The sequence below is a fragment of the Cydia strobilella genome, chromosome 12 (assembly GCF_947568885.1).
Source record: "Cydia strobilella chromosome 12, ilCydStro3.1, whole genome shotgun sequence".
NCBI classification, from domain to species: Eukaryota; Metazoa; Arthropoda; class Insecta; order Lepidoptera; family Tortricidae; genus Cydia; species Cydia strobilella.
The window spans coordinates 15,927,128-15,952,842 of record NC_086052.1 but is presented as its reverse complement, the minus strand read 5'-3'; the positions used below and the strand labels follow the sequence as shown (position 1 = coordinate 15,952,842).

Below are 25,715 nucleotides of genomic sequence, written 5' to 3'. Positions count from 1 at the left end.
AGCACAGATATTTGTTCCTGAGTCTTGGGTGTTTTCTATGTATTTATGTATTTGTATATTATATATATCATTGTCTAAGTACCCACAACACAAGCCTTCTTGAGCTTACTGTGGGACTTAGTCAATCTGTGTAAGAATGTCCTATATTTATTTATTTATTTCCAGTGGGCGAGGAGAGGCGACCACGCCGCTACTGGCGGGCGCGGGCGGCACCGCGTCGCTCAAGAGCATGGCGCAGGAGGCCGTCCAGCGTGCGGGGCTAACCACACAAGGACAAGTAAGGCCTCTCACTAGCTGCTATCCTATACACCCACTTTATTAATGGAAATCAATCAAACACAGTATACACTTTTACAGTTCGCTGGAGTACCAAAAAATCCGAAACGTAGGTCAATTTGTGACAAATACATTGCAAGAAATATAAATATAGGCCACAGATATATCATAGATGACGCAAATGCGTCTACTTCGCGTGTCCGAACCCCGAGAAATTCTCGGGGTTGACCGTCGCTCTTGACAGTCCACGCGCGTCAGTTGTTGCAGCCGGACGTTCGTGAAAACTTAACAAATGTCTCGTTGCGTGATAATTACCTGCAACAGCCCAAAAATTGCGAGCACCCAAAGGCAAAAACATATTACCTATCACAGGTAAGCAAGTTTAAAATTATTATGCGTAAATTTTGTATGAAAAAGTCGGCACGCTTGGTTTCAATACAAATCGTGATATTTGCGTCATCTAGCGTATATATTAAATTTGTGATATATAAGTAGTATAGGTAATGTTTATATAATATACCATAGACGAAGAAAATAAGGATATTACGTCGTTAAGACGGAGTTGTGACATCGTGGCACATCGATTTGACACGCACACTCATTTAAATAGGGTTTGAGCCTATGATCGCTCGTTTGGCTCTCAAGTAGTGAATGTAATCGGAAACATAAACTTGACATTGACATTTCACGTTAAAACAGGTGCTGCCCCTCACAGTTCACGCGCGCTACCTTGCGCGTTGTAGGTTCTGCCATCTTGTGGCGTAAATTATTAACTTGGCTTGACATTTACATTTCGCGCCAATAAACTGGGGGCTCCTGTTGCTGCCCCCTACATTTCATGCACGCTCCCTATAGTATCCCCTAATTTCATAGTACAGTCAAGGGCATAAATATATCTACATTCCTAAAGTTTCAAAAATATGTGTACGCTCTTACACCTTAGACAATAAAGTCGTGTTCACATATTTTTGAGCCATTTGTCTGGATCATGTCTGTGTGTCATCACATCGACCAATGTTGAATGTTGTATTGCAGACCGTGCGGCGAGGCGCGGCGCTGGCGCAGGCGCACATCCCGCCGCTACTCGGGGTCGCGCCACTCGGCCCGCTACCTCTCAACTCGGTAACTACACAGTACACATCTCTATCCACTCAAATCATCCTGTCCTGCGGCGGTAGCATGGTCGCGTTATTATCCTCTTATTCGTGTTAGAACGTGACAGGCATTACGTTACAGACGATAAAGAGACCATATTAGTCCTAAAGTAAGGTTACGACCGCTGCGACTACATTTGTATAAGCTAGTAGGAGCGACTAACGTGAGCTTTCAGGCTGCTGAAGTAGCCTATTTTAATACTGAATGTATCCAGCAATATTTTTATTTATGTGTGTGTGTTCTCGCAACGTAACGCCAACGCCCCGCAGTAAATTACTAAAACACGATAAGTTTACTTATGAATATTGCCTCACTAGGTGAGTTAATGTCCTCTGTCGGAAGGATGGTCTAAATGTTTGCACTCATGACATCGAGTGACTTCCGAGCCTTGGCCAGTCGCAGCGCGGGACCGGCGGGACGTGTTGCGGCCCCACGCACTGTGGGGACTGTGGGCACTGTGGGCAGCACCACGAGTCCTATATCAAATAATAAGCACAATTTCGAATGCAGACGTTTATTAAATACATTTCTGAAACCTTTCAGAAAATGCACAGTGCTAGAAATAATCACAAAATAGCAATAACTAGATCTAGTGTTAAGAGAGTGAAGAAATCTTTTCTAGGACAATGTATATTTAGTTGTAAAATGTACTTCTGACGATTCAAAAGAGATTGTAAAATCCCACTTAATTAAATGAAATTCTTTTCTGTGTAATTCCAGGACCACCAGCTACAGTTCCAGATGATGGAGTCGTCGTTCTACCACATGCCGCACCCCAGCGACTCGGAAAGAGCACGACATTACCTGCCCCGCAACATCTGCCAGACTCCACAGTACTACAACCAGGTGGGTGTTTAATTTTAGCCAGAGTTAACACCTAGGGCTTGTTGCACCATCCGCAGTTGACAGACTGATCAACCGGCGCGCCGCGGCGGTTTACTATGAAACTGTCCGTACAATAAAATTTAGCGAACTCTTTAACGATGACAAACAGTTTGGTGCAACCGACTCTTAGTGTAAGGCCTGAGTGGACGCTCGCTCGGCGGGGCGCGGGGCGTGGGGGGCGGGGGGGGCGGGGCGGGACGCGGGGGGCGGGGCGTGCAACGTGGCGTCGGGCTCACGAGTGATGTCTCATGTGAGCAGCGTGCACTAAGGCCCCTCCACATGATCGCCTGTACAACGCAGCCACCCTGCGATTCAGGACGTTTACCGCGTAAGGTTCGATTCCCGCCTCGGCCACCGATGGTCACTTTTTCTTTGGTGTATAATATCTATTTTAGTTCATTATCTTCTACTTTGATGCAAAAGCTTCCTCCCCCATTGATGTATTTTATCGTTTTCAATCGAATACTTTTTTCGCACGATCTGGCGAAACGACACATTTAACCGCACGTCGGTGGACGCGCGTAGTAAATAACTGGCTTTCGACCTTAAAAAATACACGGAAATTTTCACAGGCCTTATCGCTTTATCAAAGAATAGTTCTGCCAAAGCAATCGCCGCCAAGCTCTACCAAATTTGGACTTAAGATTCTGAAATTCTTCGAAACTAAACCCTTATTTTGACACATAGACCTAGCATTACATAGATCAGCTTTACGCGTGCGCCCGTGAGGGACAAAACATACGCAATGCGACAATATGATTGGTCGTGAAGATTTGTAGCCCACCATAAACCATACTAAATTTACGGTGGGGAATATAAAAAATGTGAGACTGTGACAAGGACAAACAATAACAGCGCTTTCTCTGCTACTCCTACTGAAAGATACATAAGACGGGACGGGATACCGTTCGGTCATTTCTCCCCGCCCCTCACGACCGATCCAGTTATACTAGATTCATGTTTTAACATTTCAGGTGGTAGTCCCCCATTCAGACAGCGTGGAATTCTTCCAGCGATTATCGACAGAGACTTTATTCTTCGTGTTCTACTACATGGAGGGCAGCAAGGCGCAGTACCTGGCCGCCAAGGCGCTCAAGAAGCAGAGCTGGCGCTTCCACACCAAGTACATGATGTGGTTCCAGCGGCACGAGGAGCCCAAGCTCATCAACGAGGAGTACGAGCAGGTATCTACATGTACAACATGTCTGTGCCACTCCTGGCGACTGTCAGAAACAAATGAAGAAGCAGATTTTATTTTCTTTTCCATTTCTAAGAATTTGATATGTTTTCTGAAAGAGCTACATATTTGTATGATTTGATGTATATACATATATATTTTTAAATATTTCTATAAAGAAAAGTACCTACTCTATGTAATTGCATGAACTTTATAGTAATTTAAATTGTACTTTTTCTTATTTACTCGTAATTCATGTTAATCATAAGATGTATTGTTTTGAAAAGATGTGTCCCGCCGAGTTTGTTGCCGGTTCCATATTGGGATACCCTCCTCCAATTGAGGGAGGGATTTAAATCTTATCGGGGCAGAGGTGTAGGGTTAGAGCCGGCGTAGTTTTATTTGACGTTCAAAAGCGCGTTGTAATATGCCTACTTGAATAATAAACTATATATTTATCTAATACCACTGATTCAAATTTGATAACCTATCTTTTTACCGCTATCGCCGATATAAACTCGTTGAACGGCTAACCTGTAGTAAATTATATTATTTTACAAAATTCTGATATGTTCCAGGGTACGTACATCTACTTCGACTACGAGAAGTGGGGCCAGCGCAAGAAGGAGGGCTTCACGTTCGAATACAAGTACTTAGAGGACCGAGACCTGAACTGAGCCCTCGAGGTGTGCGACAGAGACAGAGACAGTAGCGCAACAACCCGTGTCTAGTGCAGTGGTGCAGGAGTCTAACTCCACAGAACGATCGGTTCGGTTCGGTTCGTTTCGGTTCGTTCCAAGTTTCAATTTGCAACTTTTTATGGACACTAAAAAGTATGAGTAACATTTGAAATAGTCACAATCACTGACGATGCTAGCGTCGCCGTATCGCGGATTCCGTTGCGTCAGTATTTTTTATATTTCTCAGTAGAGTAAGTTAAGTATTTCTGTGATGAATTTTCCAATAATGAAAAAAAGATGGTAATGTCTGATTTTTTTTATTAAGTAAACGTTGAATCGATCTGTTGTAAAATAACTTTGCACGCTGGCAGTTTGTATTATTGTTGTACGCGGTTTATGTATCGAATTTGCATGTGAACGAAGTAAGCGAAATATATCATGTGATGCCACTAGCTTCCGCCGTTGGTCGGTTATTATAGAAAACAATGTGATATTGATATAGGGACCCCGGGCTTACAGAGCTGCGTCTGCGACATGGTTCCTAGACTAGACTTGCGACTAAACATGTTATTGTAGTCTTCCGTTCCGAGCTCCAGCCTTAGCCGTGACTAACCAAATGACGTATTCGGTTCTCACAGCTAATAAAAAAGGTTATAAAGGTGGATAAAATAGTTTTATGGCCTTTTTGGCCGAGCTCAAACATTTAGACATCACAGTTAGAAAAACGCTAGGTGAATTATGTTGTCTAGGCTACCTTTAGATTTAGTACCTAACTCGACCCGCTCAGCGGGAGTATGTATAGTTATAGAACATCCGTTAGTATAAAGAGGCCCATGTCGCACCCGCAGCGCCGCGGCTTCACCGAGCAACTAAATAATATGCTAGTCCTAGTATTCAACAACAGTGTGCCTATTTAGGTAAGTCAGTTATAACCTGCCGCGGAGCCCGGGGTGTTTGTTTTATTAACTTGTGTATAGTCGCCTAGGGCAGGGGTCGGCAAACTTTTTAGAAAAAGAGCCAAGTCCAGCAAAAATCAGCAATAATAAAACTACAAGGAGCCGCAAGTGTCGCTTTCGATGGTCTAAGAACTCTCAAGTGTTCATTTTTTGTGTCGCTTTAAGAGCCGCAATTGTACCTTCGAAGAGCCGCGGTTTGACGACCCCTGGCCTAGGGGAGTCGGGGCTCGGCCTCGTGTCGGCCTCGCGCCGCTCGAGCGGTGAAGCTGGCTCGCGGCCGCGCGGCGTCTCCTCCCTCCTGTCAGGCGGTGCCATCCACTAAACATATCGTGTAGGTTCTTTTACACTACTAGGCGAAATTTTATACTATTGGCGTAAAAACGTATGAAATTTAACATTCCAACGACTTTGTAAAAGCACCCAGTCGACTGGCACGTTCAGAAACGAATTAACTTTTCGCCGTGAGTACGTTTTTTGTACTGGTCGGGAGAAGTTTCTGAACGTTCCCTAGGTGACGGTGCGCGACGTCGGTACTCGCGGATGGCGCCGCGCTGACGGCCCCGACGCGAGCAATGAAGGCCGCGCGGCCGCCTAGCTGTAAGACATCCAGTGTGATTCATTACATAGAAATAATACACTTTTTCACCGCCCATTGTGAAATTTGAAAAAAGAAACCTATGTGATTTGTACATTTAATTTTAATTAGTGCATTTAAATTGAACAAAAGTATATAAATTGTGTGTAAGAGCATTGTATGTAAATCACTGCCACGATTGTATTATATTCGGATAATTAGAATTATCGTCGGTTTAATTTGTACTTATTTATTTGTGATAAATTATTTGTATGCGTCAGATACTCGGCAGGGGTGGGGGTGGGGGGTGAGACAGTGTATTATTGTCGACTGCCGGCCGCGGGCCTCGTTGTCGACCGTACACGTGACCGCTGTACGTACGGGGGTACTCCCAGAATTGTTGCACATGCCTTGCGCGAACATTGAAGCCTTCCGTCTCGTTCCGTGTGAGTTGTGTGAGGATGGTTGTTGCGCGGAGCCGCGCCGGACCGGACCGGACCGGACCCGGACGGACTGGACCGGACCGGACCCGGACGGACCGGACCGGACGGCGGCGAGCGGACACAGCACGCGATCTCGTTTATTCCGTGCGTGATGTTGATAGTTTTCACTTTTGTAAAAAGTCTATCGTGAGAGCAGTTGAAAATGTGGTAAATAATAATTTAAAAAATTATCTGTACAGTTCTATTTGTATAGAAATAATAAATAACGATTAAAAAAATTTAAAACAATGTTGTGATTTCTTCTTAACGGTTAAGTGCGCGGGCGTCGTTTACAGGCGCGGCGCTTTTTGGCATTTCTTTTCTTATTTATTTTTTTATTGAAAGAGATGACTGTTTATTTTGTAGAATAAACTGTAAAAAACCATTTTAACATTTTGTTTGCTTGAGAATCTCGCTGATTCCCGAATCGTCTACGTCAAGAATTATTTTATGAATTGATCGCCTAGCTGTGATCATCAATTTGAATTATTTGCTTTGAAGAGACATTTTCATTTGTTTCTGCTTGAAATTACTAAAATTGTACTCTGTAAACAAACCTCCTTGATGCATCAATGTCATAATTTATTATCTCTGAAAACTTGTCATAAACTGTTAAAGGCACAGTATGTATAAGTTACTCTATGGTTTACTAAACGGGCTAGTGCTGCACTCTGGTAGTAGAACATTGCAGTAATACCCCCTATTCCATCTAAGCTAGAGTCTGTTCGGAAAGAGAAGAGTCGTGGAATGTATTGGGACCAATACATATGGATTTGGTTAACTGCAGCGACAAAGTGTTGGTCGGGCAAGAACAAATTGGAATAAACTAGTGATGTACCGACTATTTATGTGGCCGACTAATCGACGCTCGGATGGCCGATTAGTCGGCCAGATCATTAGTTTCGTCTAAGTTCGCCTTAAAAACAATATTTTTTCCCCTTTCGTCGCGCTATTAATCATATTAAAGTAACGCTAAACGGTCGTAAACGCGCTTTTAATAGAGCTTACTCTCTCATACTGTAAAATGAGTCGTAACCGCGAAACGCCTATTCTTCATCTATTATGATATGTGCCTAAAGCAGATGCGGTTGGTTTCTATTACTCAAATAAATATTTCTCTGGCTCCGTATAATTTTCCCTCAGTCACAGGCTTTGTTCCGACAGTCGGGCTATAGTTTGTCAAAGAACTGTCTCATTTCAAACATAGACAGAGATAGTATAATCATACTATCTTCGTCTTACACTAGTACTAGCACCCTTAAGAAAAGGATGAGTATAGTTGTTTTGGTTCTTATTTACTGCCAATTTGGTTTGACCAACAGCACATGATTGGCGCGAGAGTATCTCGCCGCGACATAGACTACCCGTCCCCCTTTAATTCATACTGTTAGTAAAAGACTGGTAGTCTATCTCGCGGCTAGATACTGTCGCGTCAATCATGTGCTCGGCCTACAGGTGCACACGACAGGCGACAATTTAAGTCAAACAAAAACGGCTTAATTGAACTGGACAGGACAATACGGTTGCCTTATACAATTAATTACGGTAAGTTGCGATTTTGTTATGATTCTTATTTACTTACTCTGTTATATTTCGTGTATTTAGAGTAGGTATTTTAATTTTACTGATTCTGGTTGTAACTAATTAGGGCGACAAGAATTCATTATGAGGCTATAATCTCGTCAGATTATAGGTACAATGGTTCCAATTCCAACTGTCTTGGAGCTAAACAAGTTTGTAATTTATTTGGGTTTTCAAACGATTGCAGCGCTGTCTGCATTCAACTTTGCGCGTTTATCCTCATTAAATATCCCTTTTCAGTTCGTAATATAATGACACTTCTTTTTAACTCAGCGTCACGGAAATCGCACATCTTCGGGCGTAAGCGATTCTTTCAAAGGCCGATCCGACAATCTTAACAACAAATAGAACACTTAAACAAGAGACATCAGATTAAAGGTTATTAAATTAGCTTTTAAATGATGTCATATTGATTAAGACAAAACTATTTCACTAAGAGCTAGAATCGTTCGTACCATATGAAGGTGCATGTGCGATTTCCGTGACGCCGAGTGTACCTACATTACATATTTATTATCGCATCATCACATGGCTTTATTTTCTGTGCTTTCTTTGCGCTCGCGTAGAATCTTCAGATGTTTTCTACAAGCGTATGATGCTTGTCACTGGTGACCCTCATTGCCACTGACCACCCATTAAGCAACCGTCAAACGATTCATCCAATGAGGGCTATCGTTTTTTTGCTCACCAGTTGGCGCCTCTGTTCTTCTTCTTCTTCTTTTAAAATTATGGCTTCAGCCCAGTGGGACTATTTCGCCAGTATCAAGGTATTGAGAGGTTTACAAACGACAAAAATTGTACGGTTGTACAAGACAGTGTACGGTGCTTTGTTAGCTCTTGTAAATCGATAGCTAGACTTTACAAGAAGCACGTGGACTACCGGCCGTTGACTCCAAGATGGTGGTTAAACGCGCTTCAAAATTAATTCTCCATTCACTGCACACTACCACATTAGTTTACTGTATAATAAGCTATCGATATTACACTTTAAACAATATTAATAAGCAAAAAACAAAGTAATTAATCACGATGCTAACTATCAAGATGGCGCTCGAACCGGAAGTCCGGCGCCTCTGTTGATGGTGGTCCAAAAGACTAAAGAACAGCTGTCAGTCATTGAAGTGACAAGTGACATTTCGAACTATGGAAAAGACATAGACCTAGCATTACATAGACCAGCTATACGCGTGCGCCCGTAAGGGATAAACATAGATGACGTCATAAACGTGGGGTACCATATTGGTAAAAATTACCCCAATATTTGATATCACGTTTGGGCGATTACCCTGGAGGCAAAGTTAGCTTGTTTGACGGTATTAAAAAATTGTTAAATAAAATGTCAATAGGCCGTTCTTTTTAGGCGTATCATCATCTTCCTCGCGTTATCCCGGCATTTTGCCACGGCTCATGGGAGCCTCGGGTCCGCTTGACAACTAATCCTAAGAATTGGCGTAGGCACTAGTTTTTACGAAAGCGATTGCCCATCTGACCTTCCAACCCAGGGGGGAAACTAGGCCTTGTTAGGATTAGTCCGGTTTCCTCACGATGTTTTCCTTCACCGAAAAGCGACTGGTATAAATATCAAATGATATTCCGTACATAAGTTCCGAAAAACTCATTGGCACGAGCCGGGGGTTTGAACCCGCGACCTCCGGATTGAAAGTCGCACGCTCTTACCGCTAGGCCACCAGCGCAAAAGACTAAAGAACTCGTTCTTTTTAGGCGTATAAACAATGAAATACCTCCTATAATTCGCGCAGGTGGTACAAAACTAAACATGTTTAGTAAATAAAACGTAAAATAAAATGTATTATGGGTTTTAATTTAAAGAAATCACAAATCGCAATCACACCAATTAATGTACACCACATTTAATCTTCACAATATTTGTTTATTTATTTTTTGGAATTAGAAGTACGAAAAAACTTCGAGGTCAAAATTACCCATAAAATTATGATATTTTCATCTGGTATCCCTAACATGATTGTTATGCAGCTAAATTAAGAAGAAGTTTAAAAATGGCTGACCTCAGACTCCTACCTACGTACGTAATTTGGGCGGATAATTTTACAAATAATGTTTTGTTAATTTGCGTAAATAATTGTGATATTTTTATTGAAATCGTTTGATTCTACATTGCTTTGAGTGTAACGTAATTTTACGATGTTATTCTCACATATTGCGTTAAGAGGAAGGTGTAAAATACCGTACTTACGTGTGAAAGGTTATGATCTCATATTTTTGCTCAGAGCGGCTATTACAGCCGATTACAGAACAATTCACCAGTATTTTATCAAAGTTCAAGCATTCAAAACGCTAACCATCACTATATTTCATAAGAGAAAGCACAATTTCATACAAAACAACGATAATTAAACAGCAACGAACAAACATGACATGTCACGTACTTATTTGTTTGCCACAACCTCGGTTGTGGCAGCGGTGGAAAAGTGAAACTATGACAAGGACAAACAATAACAGCGCTTTCTCTGCTACTCCTACTGAAAGATACATAAGACTATCCCGTTTGGTCATTTTCCCCCACTCCTCATGACCGATCCAGTTATACTAGATTCATGGGAAAAGACCACCATCTACACTAGCGCCCCTAGCGGCGAATTCATACTCGTTAGCCCTCATTTAAGGCCATCCTACATTAGCGTCGGCGTCTTGTCAGCGCTATGGAAAATGACGTCGCTGCGCAGTTGCGCCAACGTTGCGTCGCGCAGCAGCCATAGAGTTGACTAGACGCCAACGCTCGGAATACGCTAGTGTGGGGCGGCCCTTAAGGTTGACTTGTGTAATATGACTGACTTCAATAAAACCCATCGTAATATTTAACCATATATTCATCGTTTCCTCTTCTTCCCGCCATGATTACTCCCCCCCTTCCCCTTCCCCTTGATCCGGCGCCGCACGCCGGCCGCGTTCTCCGTGTCATCATCATCATCGTCCGCGCCGCGCTTGCGCCCCTTCGTGTTCCTCTTGTCTTCTAGCTCTTTCATTTCCTAGAGATAACAAGAGAACAATTCTTAAAGGCAACATTTACATTTGAATACGTATAAATTGGTGCTTATCATTTTTTAGCCTTCGTTGATATAGTTGATAAGCAGACTTATACTAAATGTTTTAAATATTTGCCAAGATATTTATGTATAAAATGAATTTGTTGTTATTAGGTACTATGAAGAAAGACAGTAGTTATTAAAGGACCTTCGTGAACAAACATTAAAAGTGAGACTTGATGTTATATCTGAAAAAGTTCCATACAATATACTTACAATCTTGGTGAGTCTCTGCGCCTCGGCTACTCGCTCCTGCAGCACCATAACCTCGCTCTCCTCAGTCGGGTAGAGGGGCATCTGTTTGCCGATCAGCTGCTCGATGCGCTGGTACAGTTCCACGTCATACTGAAACAAATGACGGGGTTGTACAACGCCGAACTACATTCCTGGGTGAACACATAATCATAATCGTTTATTGCAACCATGGTATTACAAGGTACAAGACAGTACATACATGGACCCTACTAGGGCGTGGCAACATTTTTAACACGTTTACTGCTAGGGACCCGTTAGGCAGGTACTCTGTTCGTTGGCGCTTTTTGCGGAAATAACACGTTATCGGCTACAAGCGTAGCGCATAGCTCGCTCTACTGGCAGTAAATGAGTTAAGGGTCCGTAAGGGAGCGTAGTTCCGCTCTCATTTAAAAACGAGTAGCTAGTTTGCTCTGAAATTTTGTACTTACAATAGGATAAGGTATATCTATGTCTGTAATTAGTTGATGTAGCTTCAGATACCATAGTTAAAAAAATACAGCGAATTTAAGTTTTTCATACTAAACTTGTTTTTGCTCTATTTCATTTGTTTTTTTAAATTGGAGCTATATATAAACTATGGATGGTATAGAAAGGATCGCAATCTCTTATGGCAGAATTGTTGCAAAAGTGACCGCTTTCAGCTTTAAACAATAGTTCCTAATCTCTCCGGTGGCGCTAGTTAGGCTCTGGGACATGAGTATAACATGAACCATATAAGGCAACAAATAACCCGACCAAATTACGTAGGTTGGTTTTGGTAGTATTTCGGTGTATGGTGGCGCCGCCTAATTACTGTTTTTTGATGGACACTTTTCATACATAGAGATTTGGCTCCTTTATATAGTCTCCATGATATAAACGAATTACAGACCTAGATATTCCTCATGACATTGTATGTGCAAAGGTTCATTACAATCTAACACGTAGTTTTAAAATGAGAACGAAACTCCGTTTGTATGGGAAGGTAAAATTCGGCCGAGCTTGCCAGGGACATAACGTGTGTTTTATTATGTCCAGACAATCAAAGTAATTTGAATTCATTTTTGTACTAAGCTGAGACAACTCTGCTAGCTGAAATTACATCAATATGAAAATGAAAGAAAAAGTTCAAGTTTACCGAGGGTAAGTAAGAACTCAGTTGATGATGATCTGTATGGGTATCTTGCTCGACGCGGTGCTGTTTCAAATTTGAGTATGTATATTTTATTACCTGTGAGACGAAGGTGACGGCCTTACCCGCCCGGCCAGCTCGGGCCGTGCGGCCCACGCGGTGGATGTAGTCCTTGCTGTGTAGGGGTATGTCCAGGTTGATCACAACGTCCACGTGGGGGATGTCCAGACCTCTGCACAATTAGAAACAATTGTGAGATTATAATATAACACAGTTGATAGACTTGGACTTTCCTTTAATGACCGTGAGGTAAGAGAGCTTCGAAAGAAGTCTGCTCAGCGGCCGTAGCACGGTCGCATTTTTATCACCTGTCACGTTCTAACAAGTATGTAAGTGCGAAAGTGGCAGGCTTAGTGACAATAAAAATTGAACCATGCTGCAACCGCTGGACATGATTCTATTTCTCGAATAAGAATGATATCATATCACATCAACATGCAGTGGTACAGTGCCAGGCCAAGGTTGCGCAATAATAGCGCGGATTTATTTTGAGAGAAATATCTCAAATAGTAATAACTACAACAATTAACACTGGGAAGTGTTAAAAACACTAGAGATTACAGAAACAAATCGCTTCATGCGAAGAACCCGTTCGTAAATCGTCAGAATGTTTAGCAAAATTATTAAAAATGTACTCTTGTTCTTGAGCTTGTTTAATGCGGCCTATCATTTGTTCTGCGATATCTGCCCGGCTACACCGGCGAGGCCTAAGTTGCGCAACGTTGCGTCACGCCCTCGCCAGACAAAGAATGAAGGACTTTGGAACAGGCTACCTGGTACCAAAGGAATTCAAAAAGCTACCCATAAGGTCCATCACCCGGCATATGGAGATGGTGGGGAAGGCTCTTGAGTAGCGGACGGATCTTTCCTAGGGGGTAACTGCACAAAAGATCCCTATGGGTCGAAGTGTATCCGTAAGGGCCCCCGAAACTATAAGATAAGATAAGTTGCGCAAAATGAGTAGTTAAATTATAAAAAGGTGTACTAACCTGGAAGCAACATCAGTACAGATTAAAATCGATCTGCTCTTATTCTTGAACTTGTTCAAGGCCGCCAGTCTTTTGTTCTGTGACATCTGGCCGTGCAGCGGTACAGCGGCTAGCCCGAGGTTACGCAATAACAGTGCGGCTCGCAGTGCGCCCGCGCAAGTGGCCACGAACACGATAAACGAGTTGCCGGAGAGCTCGTTTAGAATGTGCACAAGGTATACATCCTGTAATAATTTCATTTATTATTTAAGGCTTCTACAGACCTTGCAACAAATGGCTTGCGACTTTAGTTAAGGCTAAGTAGCAGTAACGAATTCAATTGATCTATATATATTGTGGTAATGTATTGCAAATCGCATGTGGTTATCGGTGACGTTTGGAGAGGCCATTTTATTTTAGATAGGCAACTTGTGTCTAATTCATGGTTTACTTAATATGATTACAGTTTTAGAAAGTTTGTTAAAGTTTTCGAACTGCATGGTAAACATTTTCATAATTTAAAACAAATGAAATAATGAAAAGTTGACGACAACTTTTTAAGATTAGTCTTTTTTTATAAATGGTAATTTTTTGGCCATTAAAAACATAGAAAGTTACAGTCTAACTGTATGATAAGCCTTGCTGCTACAGACTATTCACTCTTGCACAAAAGAAACCAAGATAGTATTAATCAATTTAGTACAGACTACAGGAGTTAATTCCAATCCATAGAAGTCTGCATTACAAATGACAACGAAAATCGTTTTTTTCCCAAATTCTTATTAAAATACTAATATATACTAACCTTATATTTCACTGGGATAAACACATAGTACTGCTGCAGCTTTTCTACTGTCTGGTACTTAGTGGACACCTCCACCTTCACCGGGTTCTGAAGCGAGGCCCGCTGCAGTTTCTGCACTTTCTTGGTCATGGTGGCGGAGAACAGGTACGTGCGGCGCTCCCGGGGGATCACGCGGAGGATCTTGTCCACTTCCACTTCGAAGTCCATGTTGAGAATGCGGTCTGCTTCATCCATGACCTGCAAATATTTTATTACTCTTGTTAAAGTGTTTCTATGATTGGTGATAAAGACTTTGCGTTCGGAAGTTTACAAACAGCATAGAATTAGAAGCCCTTAGTTACGGACAGTTGAGAAAGAGGCTGGCTCAACTGGAAAGAGCTGGAAGTAGCCGCTCAAGATTGTGATAAATGAAGGATTCTTCTGCGAGCCCTCTATGTCCCTAATGAGGGATAACAGGAATACATCATCATCATCATCAGTTGCGCTAAGTCACGAGCCACATCAATCAGTGCGCAAAATACCTTCTTGTAGAACTAAGTCTCTGAGGGTCACACTTACGTACGAATGTACAAGTGCGACAGAGAGGCAACACGTCGAACGTGGTTCGCGGTAGGCCCTCTGTTCACAATGGTAATTACTAACATAACATGTGTCCTTCAACTGAGTTGCTAATTTTGCATTCATTCTTGTTGGTAATACAAAAGTATTTTTATTAGTGCATCTTAAGGCATCGTTTTCTACACCCTATTGTATGAAAAGTAAACAGGATAATTAACCCACTTACCAGATATTTCAAAGCCTTCAGGTTGAATCCTTTAGTATTCTCCAGATGGTCAACAAGTCGACCGGGTGTGGCAATGATGATGTGCGGTTTTTTAGAGAGAGTGAGGGCCTGCGCCACCATGTCCATGCCTCCCACTATTACTGCACATTTTACTCCTATACTAGCTCCTACAAAAAATATTTAGAACGATAGGATCTTGGGAATACAAATATTCTCTGTTGGACATCATAATATTGTAAAATCCCTACATGGGAAATTATGTTATCGAAATCAAGAAATGGATATTAATCATGTTAATCATGTATATGGCAATGTGTATAAAGAATAATAGAAACAAGCCCCCTGCTTAGCGCCTAAAAGCCCTGGTCCTTTTCAATTGCATATAACTTTTTAGGGTTCCGTACCCAAAGGGTAAAAACGGGACCCTATTACTAAGACTCGTCTGTCTGTCCGTCTGTTTGTCACCAGGCTGTATCTCCTGAACCGTGATAGCTAGACAGGTGAAATTTTCACAGATGATGTATTTCTATTGCCACTATAACAACAAATACTAAAAAGTATGGAGCCCTCGGTGGGCGAGTCCGACTCGCACTTGGCCGGTTTTTTTTAAATTCATGTATCTAAAGCATTCCTAAAACAACTTTTAAATATAGTAGAGTAAGAGATAATTTGATTCTAAACCTTACCAAGTGCCTCAAACTGTTCTGAAATTTGGAATGCCAACTCTCTGGTAGGTGTAAGTACGAGGGCAAAGTATCTCTGTGGGTTTTCGAGCAGCGCCTGCAGGATAGGCAGTGCAAAGGCACCAGTTTTGCCAGATCCTGTCTCTGCTAGACCTATGATGTCTTTGCCCTGCAGTGCTACGGGTATTGCCTCTTTCTGAATTTTTGACGGGTTCTTCCATTTTAATTCCTGGCATGCTTCGCATAATACGTCGACTACGCCCTGAAAATGGAATACAAAAAATACTGACATAACCTCGAAATAATCGTTTTTGCAAAAATTCGCAATGTACAAATATATTAAGACAGACGTGCGATAGCAACGCACACTGTAGGTATATAAAAAATCTATACATTTATATTATTAAAATTGGGAAATTCTACAATACTATACAATTAAAAGCACAAATCACCACATACCAAATCTTTGAAAGTTACTGTTTCTTCGGTTTCGCCATTTTCATGCGGTTGTTCTTGTTGCTGCTCTTCTTCTTGGCTCTCATCTCCGGATTCTCCGCTGCTAGAAGAATCATTCTCTTCAGTCATAGTTATTTTTGTTAAAATGTTTATTAAATAACACGCAACACGTGAGAACTCTCCGCACACACAAATGTCACTGTCAGTGTCAATGTCTAATGTTTTTTTTTTTAAGTCGCATAGTATACTGGAATGTGTTGGACGTTTAAAATTATATCTCAAACATTCCTAGACACCTTTATTAAGGTGTTTTTCAATAAGGTCAATAGAAAGTGTGTTCGACCATGATTTTACCACACAGAACTTGGCTTCTCAAGCAGTTCAGCGGTATTTTTCCAGAAAAAACTCCTTAACTGAAACGTCATCTACGTCAAACAAATTCGGCGGCGTCTTCTTATAGAGGTTATAATAGTGTTGTTTCATTAAAATTATCAAGAAATAAGACTGTAATAATGGCTAAGCATCATCCTGATTTAATTTTCTGCAGAAAACAGCCCGGCGTCGGTAAGTTTCAGTAACTACATTGGAAAAGTACCTTCACAATATTGAAGTGCAGTCATAAAGCGTTTTACTTTGTTTTCGCAGCTATAGGCCGATTATGTGAGAAATGCGACGGTAAATGCGTGATTTGCGACTCGTACGTACGGCCATGCACGCTGGTCCGCATCTGCGACGAGTGCAACTACGGCTCGTACCAGGGACGATGCGTTATCTGCGGCGGGCCCGGTGTTTCTGACGCGTATTACTGCAAAGAATGCACTATCCAAGAAAAAGACGTAAGTAGCTCATACTTAACAATACTTACTGGTAACTAGACCCTCTGAATGCCTCATCTAGTTCAGGCATGTGAAGTCCACTTTTAAGGAGCCTTATGGCAACTTATGAGGCAAATGGAGGCAGGGACAGACAGGGTGCCCTAACAATGGAGCCATAAATATCGCATAGTACAATTCTAAATTAAGGCTATTGCTTAATTTTATTGCTTTGCATGACAAATTCCTTCAGCGGGACATGTAGAAATTTTGTTAATCAACTCAAATGATGTAGGTCACCTACTATAAAATAAACCAAACTTGTAAGTCCACCTCTAGTGAGATTATTATAGTTTTTAGGCTCTTTGTTAATACATCGTCACAGTTTTTAAAATGTTAAAATCAGTGAAAATGACCAATAAAGACCATATTTACCTTAAGTTTCCACTGCATGTCTTAATATTATTATTTTTACCTTTCAGAGAGATGGGTGTCCAAAGATTGTGAACTTAGGAAGCTCAAAGACTGATCTGTTCTATGAGAGAAAGAAGTATGGCTTCAGAAGACACTAGTAGTAGCTGTAATCTTAGGCTATTTGTATTATTAAACATGTGACTTGGACTTTAAGATGGATTTAAGTTAGGGCCACTTGCCCTAAACCATTAGTAATTTTTCTTCTATGTAAGTTTCAAAGTACTCTGGTAAAATGTTTACCAATCTGCTGATAGTGGTTGATGATGAGTGGGGTTTTATTTATATCATGCATGACCTAAATACCTGTGCAAACTTTGTTTAAAAATAACACTACTTTTCTGACAAAATGTATATTTTTAATTTAAAAGAAATATTTTGGACAATATAGCCTCTAGAGACCAGTGATTATATTGACCAAAATATTTCTATTTGGTATTTAGTTCCATGTCTTTGTGATAACCTAAAAATGTTTATAAACAAAAAACTGTTACTAAATATTCCATGAAGTGTTTTTTTCCATAAAAACTGCTGATACAAAAAAGTTGTTGGCTTGTAAGACCAGTCAAAACAAAATATTTGTAAATAAAAACTCCAATGCAATTTTGGTTTTATTAAGCCTTTATTTGTGACGTTTTCAAGCAACAGGTACCACATTGTTGCTAACCTTGAGGATGATATTTGCTTGTATCTTTATACGAATAACCTGTCAAAGCATCCTTATGGCAAGCGACAATGTGGTATGTTTTACTTGAAAACTACACATTTACAATACATAAATTTCCACCTGTTTTGTTATTCACGAAAAACCAAATTTAAAAAATTAAAGGCAAACCTCATTTAATTTGTATGCCTACATCTACAAATTATTTGGAGGGCTTAGTGAAAACTAAGCACTACTTATACTAAAACTAAAAGGAAACACTTTATTGTCAAGTATATTTACCTACTACTAAAAACTAGTTACCTACATAGTTGAATAGTGTCTTTACATAAATATATATACACTATACAATCAACTGCACAATTAATAAAACAGGATTAAGCCTTTATAAGGCAGAGAGAGAGGGAATAATTATATTTCCCACAACAATTGTTAACCTTATTTCAAAGTAATAGGGTTTAATTACATGTGTCATGTGTGTGATTTCTGACACCCTTATTGCCTTATAAAGGGTTAAGTTGGCTAACATATTTGTTTACAATTTTAACGTAGGCGTATTTTAGCGTAGGTGGCAGTAAATTCTAGCTGCCTCTACTGCCGGCGCTGGCGACGCTGTTGGCGGACGACCCCGCGGGGTTAGTCCAGATGTTAGGTTGCTCCGAGGACCCCATGTCAGAATATGCTGGGCGCGCGGGTATGATCGGTGAACGAATGCATACGCTGAAAAGAGTGTATAGTTAATTTGACTAATTTGTATGCTTGTAAATCTTGGTGCTGCAGTGAAAAAGGGCGTCAAGTGATTAAGTAATATAATCTGGCCATTTAGGATACTAAAAAGGCGTGAAATTCAAGCATTGTTGGCACGGAAGGTTGATATAGGTAATCCAAGCACGTTAAGTTTTCACGCCAAGTGCTACATCAAGTATCTACTTATGGCGCTTTCATTTCATACATTGTCACTGCCAAATAGGTACTTAGCGTAGTCGCACTCATCATGTATTGAATTTGCGGCCTTTTTAGTGACGGAAGTCGTTGGCCAGAGTAAATTAATTAATTTAAGTTATCTAAATGAAATTAAACCAGTGACTAAATTGATCTAAGTAGTTTTCACACGTGGTAAGGGAATGTGCTTGAAAAAATAGACGTTTATAGCATGTTTATGTAGTTTATTTGATATTTTATGCTTTAAATTGGTAATGTTAACCATGCATTTAAGTTAATAATTTTTAAATATTATTTTAGAATCATCAAAGGTCATAGCCGTCAGCATATTATAAACGCTGGCGAAATAATAAACCCTAAAATCGTGGATACTGGGCGGTCGGACATATGCTGACGGCTTTGCCGATTGCCGACTAAGAATAAGAGGGTTAATTTTATTAAATCTTTGTGCTCGACATGCACAGGCAAGTCTTACGACTAACCTGTCGGGGTATCAGCTTCCGAATATAGTCCTACGAACATTTATAAATTATTACAATGGTATATTAAATTCAGATAAATAGGACACATTTTGTCCGAGTAGGAAAATAAATAACCTCACTGATTATGGCAGTACCTCAAGTTCGCCATTTCCTCAGGTAGAAAATATCTTCTGTGGCAGTCGACTAAAACTACTTACATGAAACTTACCTACCAAGTTATCACTTCGTCACTTCACTATCGTCAGCAAAAACTTGTAGGTAGATACTCCTCCCGCCATACATTGGTAACAGTTCCTTTTTTCGGTCTTTTCTGTAGAACCCTCTTCTTAACGGTATCGGGCTTTCGTTAGTCTACCTTCTAAAGACAAAAACACACAAATACATACAAACTTACGAGTTGACATCCTCCAATTTTTTCAACAGCCGCTCGTTCTCCCGGCTCAGCAACTCCTGGTCTCTCAGCAGCTGGTCCCTCACGCCGTACAGCTCTTGGTTCTCGGTCCTTAAAGCCGAGTTCTCGTCCATGGACTAGCTCGACTTATTCTTAACTAGCTTCTAAAGACAAAAACACACAAATACATACAAACTTACGAGTTGACATCCTCCAATTTTTTCAACAGCCGCTCGTTCTCCCGGCTCAGCAACTCCTGGTCTCTCAGCAGCTGGTCCCTCACGCCGTACAGCTCTTGGTTCTCGGTCCTTAAAGCCGAGTTCTCGTCCATGTGCAGTTGGACTAGCTCGACTTTTTCCTAACTAGCTACTAAAGACAAAAACACACAAATACATACAAACTTACGAGTTGACATCCTCCAATTTTTTCAACAGCCGCTCATTCTCCCGGCTCAGCAACTCCTGGTAGCAGCAGCTGGTCCCTCACGCCGAACAGCTCTTGGTTCTCGGTCCTTAAAGCCGAGTTCTCGTCCATGTGCAGTTGGACTAGCTCGACTTATTCCTAACTAGCTTCTAAAGACCAAAACACACAAATACATACAAACTTACGAGTTGACATCCTCCAATTTTTTCAACAGCCGCTCGTTCTCCCGGCTCAGCAACTCCTGGTCTCTCAGCAGCTGGTCCCTCACGCCGAACAGTTCTTGGTTCTCGGTCCTCAAGGCGGAGTTCTCATCCATGTGCAGTTGGACGAGCTCGACTAGCTCTGATTGGGGAAGCTGGTAGAGTTTGTTGGCTTCGAGTGCTGGGGTGTTGCGGGGACGTTGGTCTGTAAATATTAATTATATATAAGTAGGTACTACAGCTTGGCAAGCCATTTCCGATAGTAGAAAAAGGAGGCAGATTTAAAAAAGCGGCCAAGTGCGAGTCGGGCTCGCGCATGAAGGGTTCCGTACCAGACAAACAGCGGACTCTTAGTAATATGGTCCCGTTTTTACCCTTTGGGTACTGAACCCAAAAAAATGTAGGCGCGAAGAATTTGTATTCCCATAGAAAATTTGAGTCTCGCGCCTTTTTCTACTGACAGTGGGTTTGCCAGTATACAGTAAAAAAAACTAAAATGGGATAGAGTCGGACCAAGCTAACTCTGCGTGGCATTTGCAATGACACAGTGTGGTTAATTTCTATGAATTATATGTTTATAAATTTTATAATGACACTCTCTCACTTCGTTCTGTTCGAGTCGGTGGCCGGTCCAAAGTTGGCTTACTCTATTATGTACTTAACTTAGTGTATTAATAAGGTTGGCAATTATTCCTTCTGTGAATTGATAATGTAAATTGTAAGCTAGGGACTTAAAACTCAGTTTCGGTCCTTCGAGCCGGATAATGTTTTGTGTACTTACTGTAATCCATACTGTAATCTGTATGTACGTGTAGCGCAGTCCGGAGGTGTTGGTTTTCTGCTTGGAGAGCTTCCACCTCTCTCTTTAGACTCAGAATGAGCGCATCTCTTGCGTCCTGCAATCAATTATATATAGCGAATATGTACGTGCAATTCATGATTTCTTCTTAAGAGTAAAGGGGACGGCCGTTTCTTCATACAAACATAATCCCCATTTTCCTCTCTGTATATGGACATTATGGAAAATATTTTTACATAATTTGACGTATATTTGACCACAGCTATTGACTACATTTGACTTTTTTCGATTTTGAATTATTGTAAAAATTAGGAGCGAAAAACAGATTTCATAGTAATTTTTAAATTAAAATTTTGAGAAAAATCAAACGTAGGGGCATAGCTGTGGTTGGTATACAACAAAGTGTGTCAAAATATTTTCAATAATGTTAATATCTGTTAATATCCAAAGATGAAAATAAGGACTACGTTTGTATGAAAAGGCGATTTCGCGTGGGTCTCCCCCCCCCTTTCGTCTTAAAGATGCGTACAAATTCTGTAAATTATTGTAGTTATAAAGACATGAAGTAATCGATATATCAGGACCAACTGACAGCCGATTGTCAAAACTTAGCCCTTGGCGTTGGCGACCTAACTTGCTACTGCGTTATGGCGTTAGGTATGTACAGGGCTTTACAGTGCCACCTGCTTTAGCTCTCATATATGCGGCTAAAATTTGCAGTAAATATACGTAAAGTAGGTAATGTTTTGAGTAAGTACCGTATTTAAAAAGATCTTAAATAGTGTGCAAAACCTTTAATCATGGATCATGGAGTGTTAGTGTCATATACGAAGTTCTTACCATTTTTACGATAGGCTTGGATTTGATCTTCTTAGCTCGGGCTGCATATCGTAAAGTATTGATCGTTTCGCTTATGTTTGATCTCGAAGGGGCTATACACGCAATCTGTGATAAAACAATTTTCACATTAACACATAATTTTAACAGGCGAATCATGAGAATTTGCGGAATCAATACAATGAGGTTGGAACAGCTAAAAGTAATTGTTAAAAAATCTTTACTTTTTGTTGCTCTTAATTAAACTATAATATCTTTCTTTACAAGCTCTGACCTGCTAGCATGAGTTGCGTTTTCGCGCGCGACTCCATACGTCTAGCGCGACTTCAAGTATGGACTCGTGCGAGAGAACGCAACTCATGCTAGACAGTCTGAATTAAACTCAGGCGGCCTAGCCAAGGTGACAATCGCTTGCGCTTCGCCATCGAATCGCTTTGTGTCTCTCTATCACTCTTCCATATTAGTGTGACAGTGATAGTTGCGTTTCGTTCGCTACGGCATCTTGTCTACGGGGCCAGATTTCAAAAGGCAGTTCCCTTTGTCTTGTCTCCGCCAGAATGGCTTAAAGGTTTATCTTACCATTAGAGTAACACCATTGCCCGCTAGACTGTCAGCCAACAGTTTCGTCAGCTTACTGTCCCGGTATGGAATGTGGCCCCTCTTCTTACCGTCGCTTAGTTGAGATATGCAGTATCCTGGAAGAAAGAGTACGTTAAAAGCTACGGTTATGGTGGCGTCACAATGAAGAGCATAGAAGAATTACTCATCTCTATTTCCCGCCAAAATCGGGAACAATTAAAGTCCTCCAATATCGATCATATATTGTGATTTCTGGCCGAGATAATGGATGTGATAAGATAATTAAGACTCTCCTGAAAGTGAAAGGAACATCTTTTTTTTTTCAATTGATAAGAAACTGTATTTTAGGATAACTGCAATAAAAAGCTACTTTTAATTTAGAATATTTATCAGTTTTTTATTAATTTCAGTGTTTTGAAAACTTTATTTCGCTTTAATCCAATAGTGTATCGTTGGATAGGTCATTCAAAACGAATAAGGGTCTCCAACAACCATTTGTTGATATATCATGCATGTAAGTAATTAGTTCGTAAGTTTTCTAACACAATGCATTATTGTTAAAGAAATAAATAAAAAAAATAAAAATATCGGAAATAATCGGTCCGAAAAAATTTTTTGTCCATTCACCTAAAACCATAAGACTCCTATTAATATTATTTGCCTCCTCCAACGTCTTCCCCGTACTCTGCGTCTTCTTGGTCATCTCGCTGCCCGCCAAGTCCACAAAGTTGATTTTGCCGTGGGTTGAGCACGTGACGTCGCCGTCGGTACGCAGGTCTCTTCGCACCCGTACGCAGAGCAGCGTGTGCGAGCGGGATGAATGGCTGTTCATCGCGTGCGAGCCTACTGCGCGGTTACGCATGCCTGCGGAAAATGTTGAGAATACAGTCAACTATAGAGATACCTGATTCCTGGAGTGATTATCTACCTAGACAGTTAAGCCTTCTCTTAACCTCACTGCCTAATATATCGGGGTTGTTTTCCATCTCACCTCTCCCAAGGACGTGGCCCGTCGACATCCACTGCGTATTCAGTCCAACTTTTCCTTACTTCGGACAAATCCCAAAGTTAATTTCTCAAAAACTAGTGCCTGAACTAATTCTTGGGATTCGGTTGCCTAGTTGAACTCAGACTCTAAGTAAGCTGTGGTAACAGGACACGATGAATTGGTGCGCCTTCCTCTCAAAACAGAGGTCAGACGGGAGTAAACCAAAAATCCTGTCTGGACAGACGGACTTTTCTGAAGCACACACGCCCCGACTGGCATCTGCTCATTTCCAATTAACATAATCTACATAGGTGCATATTTACATAGAAAACTTTAACTTTAGCTTAGAAGCCGTCCATAAATTACATGAGGCGTTTTTGAGGTTTTTTTAACCCCGTCAAATTTCGTGATACTTCCGAAACCTCATGAGATTTAGTGAGATTCGGCTTGACCCCCTTTCTCCCTGATCCGCTTACGTATATAATTATTACCTTCTTCCAGCACAGCGAACAGGTCGTCAAGCTCTTCGCAGTCGACAGTGAACAGGTTCTCGACGTAGAACCCTCTGCTCTCCTTGGACCATCGCACTTGCAGGGGCTTGCGAGCGCTGCCTGGGTTCAGCAGGTCTATCACCTGAATGACAATATTACTTAATAGGTATGCGTGTTGATCAGGAAACAAATAAAAACAGAATAATGATCGTTGAGACGGAGAATTAATTAGAATAAAGAACTCGGTGTGTGTCGGCGGTTCACCGTCCAATCGGGAGACACTTAAATATAACTGTGGAAACAATTTTGTTAAAGTACAGATAGGAACTCTACCAAATAATCTAAAATAGGTAATTAGCTATAAAGTCGTTTCAGAAGTGTGGCGTGTGGCGTGTGAAGTTGTAGAATAATGATGCAGAACTAACCTTTTCATTGTAGATCTCAAGGAAGCTGGCTTTCAGTATGAAGTGGCATTCCGGACGGTCATGTATCAACCGGAACAGGTACACGAAAGACCGCACCACCAGCCCATGTTCTTCGGAGTATGGGCTTGCTCCTCTTTCCACCTGTAGGCGAAAATGGTATTCATACTCTGTTGCTTTAAGGCCACGATCAGTGGCGTAGCTAGGCGTGGACGAAAAGGATTGTCGCCCACGGCCTCGCACTTACGGGGCACAAAGCCAACCTTTTTTTTACCTTGGGAATACTCATTGAAAAAAAAGAAGCCTCGCAGATGCGACTACGTCCACGGCTAGATTAGTTCACGCTACTCTGGAACACCAAGATTCAGATTCATTTTTAACACCCTTTTATTATGAAACACAGGGAGGGTGTATGAACTGTATGAGGCTGCACAAGAGCCCCCTGGTTATTGCGCAAAGTATAAAAGTAGGAGTTTAAGTTTCCAAAATAGGCTACTAGATGGCAGACTTGCGTGTGCTCAATGAACTGTAGAGGGCAGCACCTGATTATAGGCGTTAAGTATTAAAGTTTTCAATTAGCAGACCCTCCAAAGCACCCGTTCTATTTAAATAGATTGGACTTATAATATGAGATTGAAAACTAAACCTGTGTCCTAAGTATATTACTTAATCCTCGTATATATGTGCCATTTTCAACCAAAAGGGTACTTATTGTCGGTTGTCAATAAGGCGCTATTTCCATATAGCTTCAATTCGAAATCAACCTTATCGACAAGCGACAATGTGGTACCTTTTGGTTGAAAACGTCACATATATTATTTAAATCTATTTTTACACCTTTACCTACATAATATCAGCCAGCCAAAATGTTTTACACGGAATTTAACTGAAGTAAAAGTTACGTGATGAATGAAAAAAGTAAGTTAAATTCTACGTATTATTGGTAAGCTCCATAATATAGGATCATTAGTTGGAATAAAATATATATTTTTAGAAGCTTTACCTTTTAGTTAATTGTCTGTCGCCAAGCGGCCCGCTCGTTACGAGCTATCGCAACATGAATAATTGTTCTTTTGCCTGTTTATTAATTGGTTAGATACAGACCTGATGATTAATGTGTACGAGTACCTACTTAGCTGCAAAATGCAGGAACACTTTTCTCTTAGGTATGTGACACATACATTCGCGACAGTGGCGATTCGCCACTGTCGAGAACATAACAAATTGACACAAACATTTTTGTACCTATGCCGATCGATGA

The 25,715-nt window shown here is 41.0% G+C and overlaps 4 protein-coding genes across 8 annotated transcripts in view; 2 read left to right on the top strand and 2 right to left on the bottom strand.

Annotated features, from left to right (window-relative positions):
- Positions 1–6,576, top strand: part of LOC134746295 (CCR4-NOT transcription complex subunit 3) — a 35,290-nt gene extending 28,714 nt beyond the window's left edge. For 4 of the 5 annotated variants that reach the window (XM_063680665.1, XM_063680668.1, XM_063680666.1 and 1 more), the window contains 5 exons: positions 166–277; positions 1,312–1,398; positions 2,152–2,277; positions 3,291–3,500; positions 4,072–6,576. In XM_063680665.1, coding sequence (XP_063536735.1) covers positions 166–277; positions 1,312–1,398; positions 2,152–2,277; positions 3,291–3,500; positions 4,072–4,170 — 634 coding nt within the window. In that variant the 3' untranslated portion in view covers positions 4,171–6,576. The remainder of the gene's footprint in view (positions 1–165; positions 278–1,311; positions 1,399–2,151; positions 2,278–3,290; positions 3,501–4,071) is intronic. The other variant, XM_063680667.1, reaches the window with a different exon arrangement.
- A 4,021-nt stretch (positions 6,577–10,597) lies between these two features.
- On the bottom strand, positions 10,598–16,141 carry LOC134746269 (ATP-dependent RNA helicase DDX47). Its single transcript, XM_063680613.1, has 8 exons — positions 15,957–16,141; positions 15,501–15,759; positions 14,815–14,981; positions 14,031–14,267; positions 13,247–13,470; positions 12,297–12,429; positions 11,048–11,176; positions 10,598–10,774 (listed from the first exon to the last, which is right to left on the bottom strand). The coding sequence occupies exons 1-8, from the start codon at positions 16,080–16,082 to the stop codon at positions 10,616–10,618; spliced, it is 1,434 nt and encodes a 477-aa protein (XP_063536683.1). The 5' UTR covers positions 16,083–16,141; the 3' UTR covers positions 10,598–10,615.
- A 226-nt stretch (positions 16,142–16,367) lies between these two features.
- LOC134745800 (PHD finger-like domain-containing protein 5A) lies at positions 16,368–17,833 on the top strand. The gene is made up of 3 exons (XM_063679888.1): positions 16,368–16,517; positions 16,599–16,789; positions 17,248–17,833. Exons 1-3 carry the CDS (start codon positions 16,466–16,468, stop codon positions 17,335–17,337), a joined length of 333 nt encoding a protein of 110 aa, XP_063535958.1. The 5' UTR covers positions 16,368–16,465; the 3' UTR covers positions 17,338–17,833.
- A 641-nt stretch (positions 17,834–18,474) lies between these two features.
- Positions 18,475–25,715, bottom strand: part of LOC134746266 (kinesin-like protein KIF12) — a 29,957-nt gene continuing 22,716 nt past the window's right edge. Inside the window, exons 6-13 of the mRNA XM_063680610.1 lie at positions 24,458–24,598; positions 24,033–24,174; positions 23,181–23,417; positions 22,554–22,669; positions 21,978–22,082; positions 21,120–21,234; positions 20,324–20,543; positions 18,475–18,620 (exon numbers count right to left, since the gene is read on the bottom strand). Coding sequence (XP_063536680.1) covers positions 18,482–18,620; positions 20,324–20,543; positions 21,120–21,234; positions 21,978–22,082; positions 22,554–22,669; positions 23,181–23,417; positions 24,033–24,174; positions 24,458–24,598 — 1,215 coding nt within the window. The 3' untranslated portion in view covers positions 18,475–18,481. The remainder of the gene's footprint in view (positions 18,621–20,323; positions 20,544–21,119; positions 21,235–21,977; positions 22,083–22,553; positions 22,670–23,180; positions 23,418–24,032; positions 24,175–24,457; positions 24,599–25,715) is intronic.

Excerpts from the sequence above, each read along its gene's own strand:
- LOC134746269 (XM_063680613.1), bottom strand. The coding sequence starts at position 16,082 with ATGACTGAAGAGAATGATTCTTCTAGCAGCGGAGAATCCGGAGATGAG. Across the intron at positions 14,268-14,814 it reads TGAAGGCTTTGAAATATCTG|GTCATGGATGAAGCAGACCG; the intron begins GTAAGTGGGTTA and ends AAATATTTGCAG. Across the intron at positions 12,430-13,246 it reads TGTACTGATGTTGCTTCCAG|AGGTCTGGACATCCCCCACG; the intron begins GTTAGTACACCT and ends CTAATTGTGCAG.
- LOC134745800 (XM_063679888.1), top strand. The coding sequence starts at position 16,466 with ATGGCTAAGCATCATCCTGATTTAATTTTCTGCAGAAAACAGCCCGGC. Across the intron at positions 16,518-16,598 it reads CAGAAAACAGCCCGGCGTCG|CTATAGGCCGATTATGTGAG; the intron begins GTAAGTTTCAGT and ends TTGTTTTCGCAG. Across the intron at positions 16,790-17,247 it reads GCACTATCCAAGAAAAAGAC|AGAGATGGGTGTCCAAAGAT; the intron begins GTAAGTAGCTCA and ends TTTACCTTTCAG.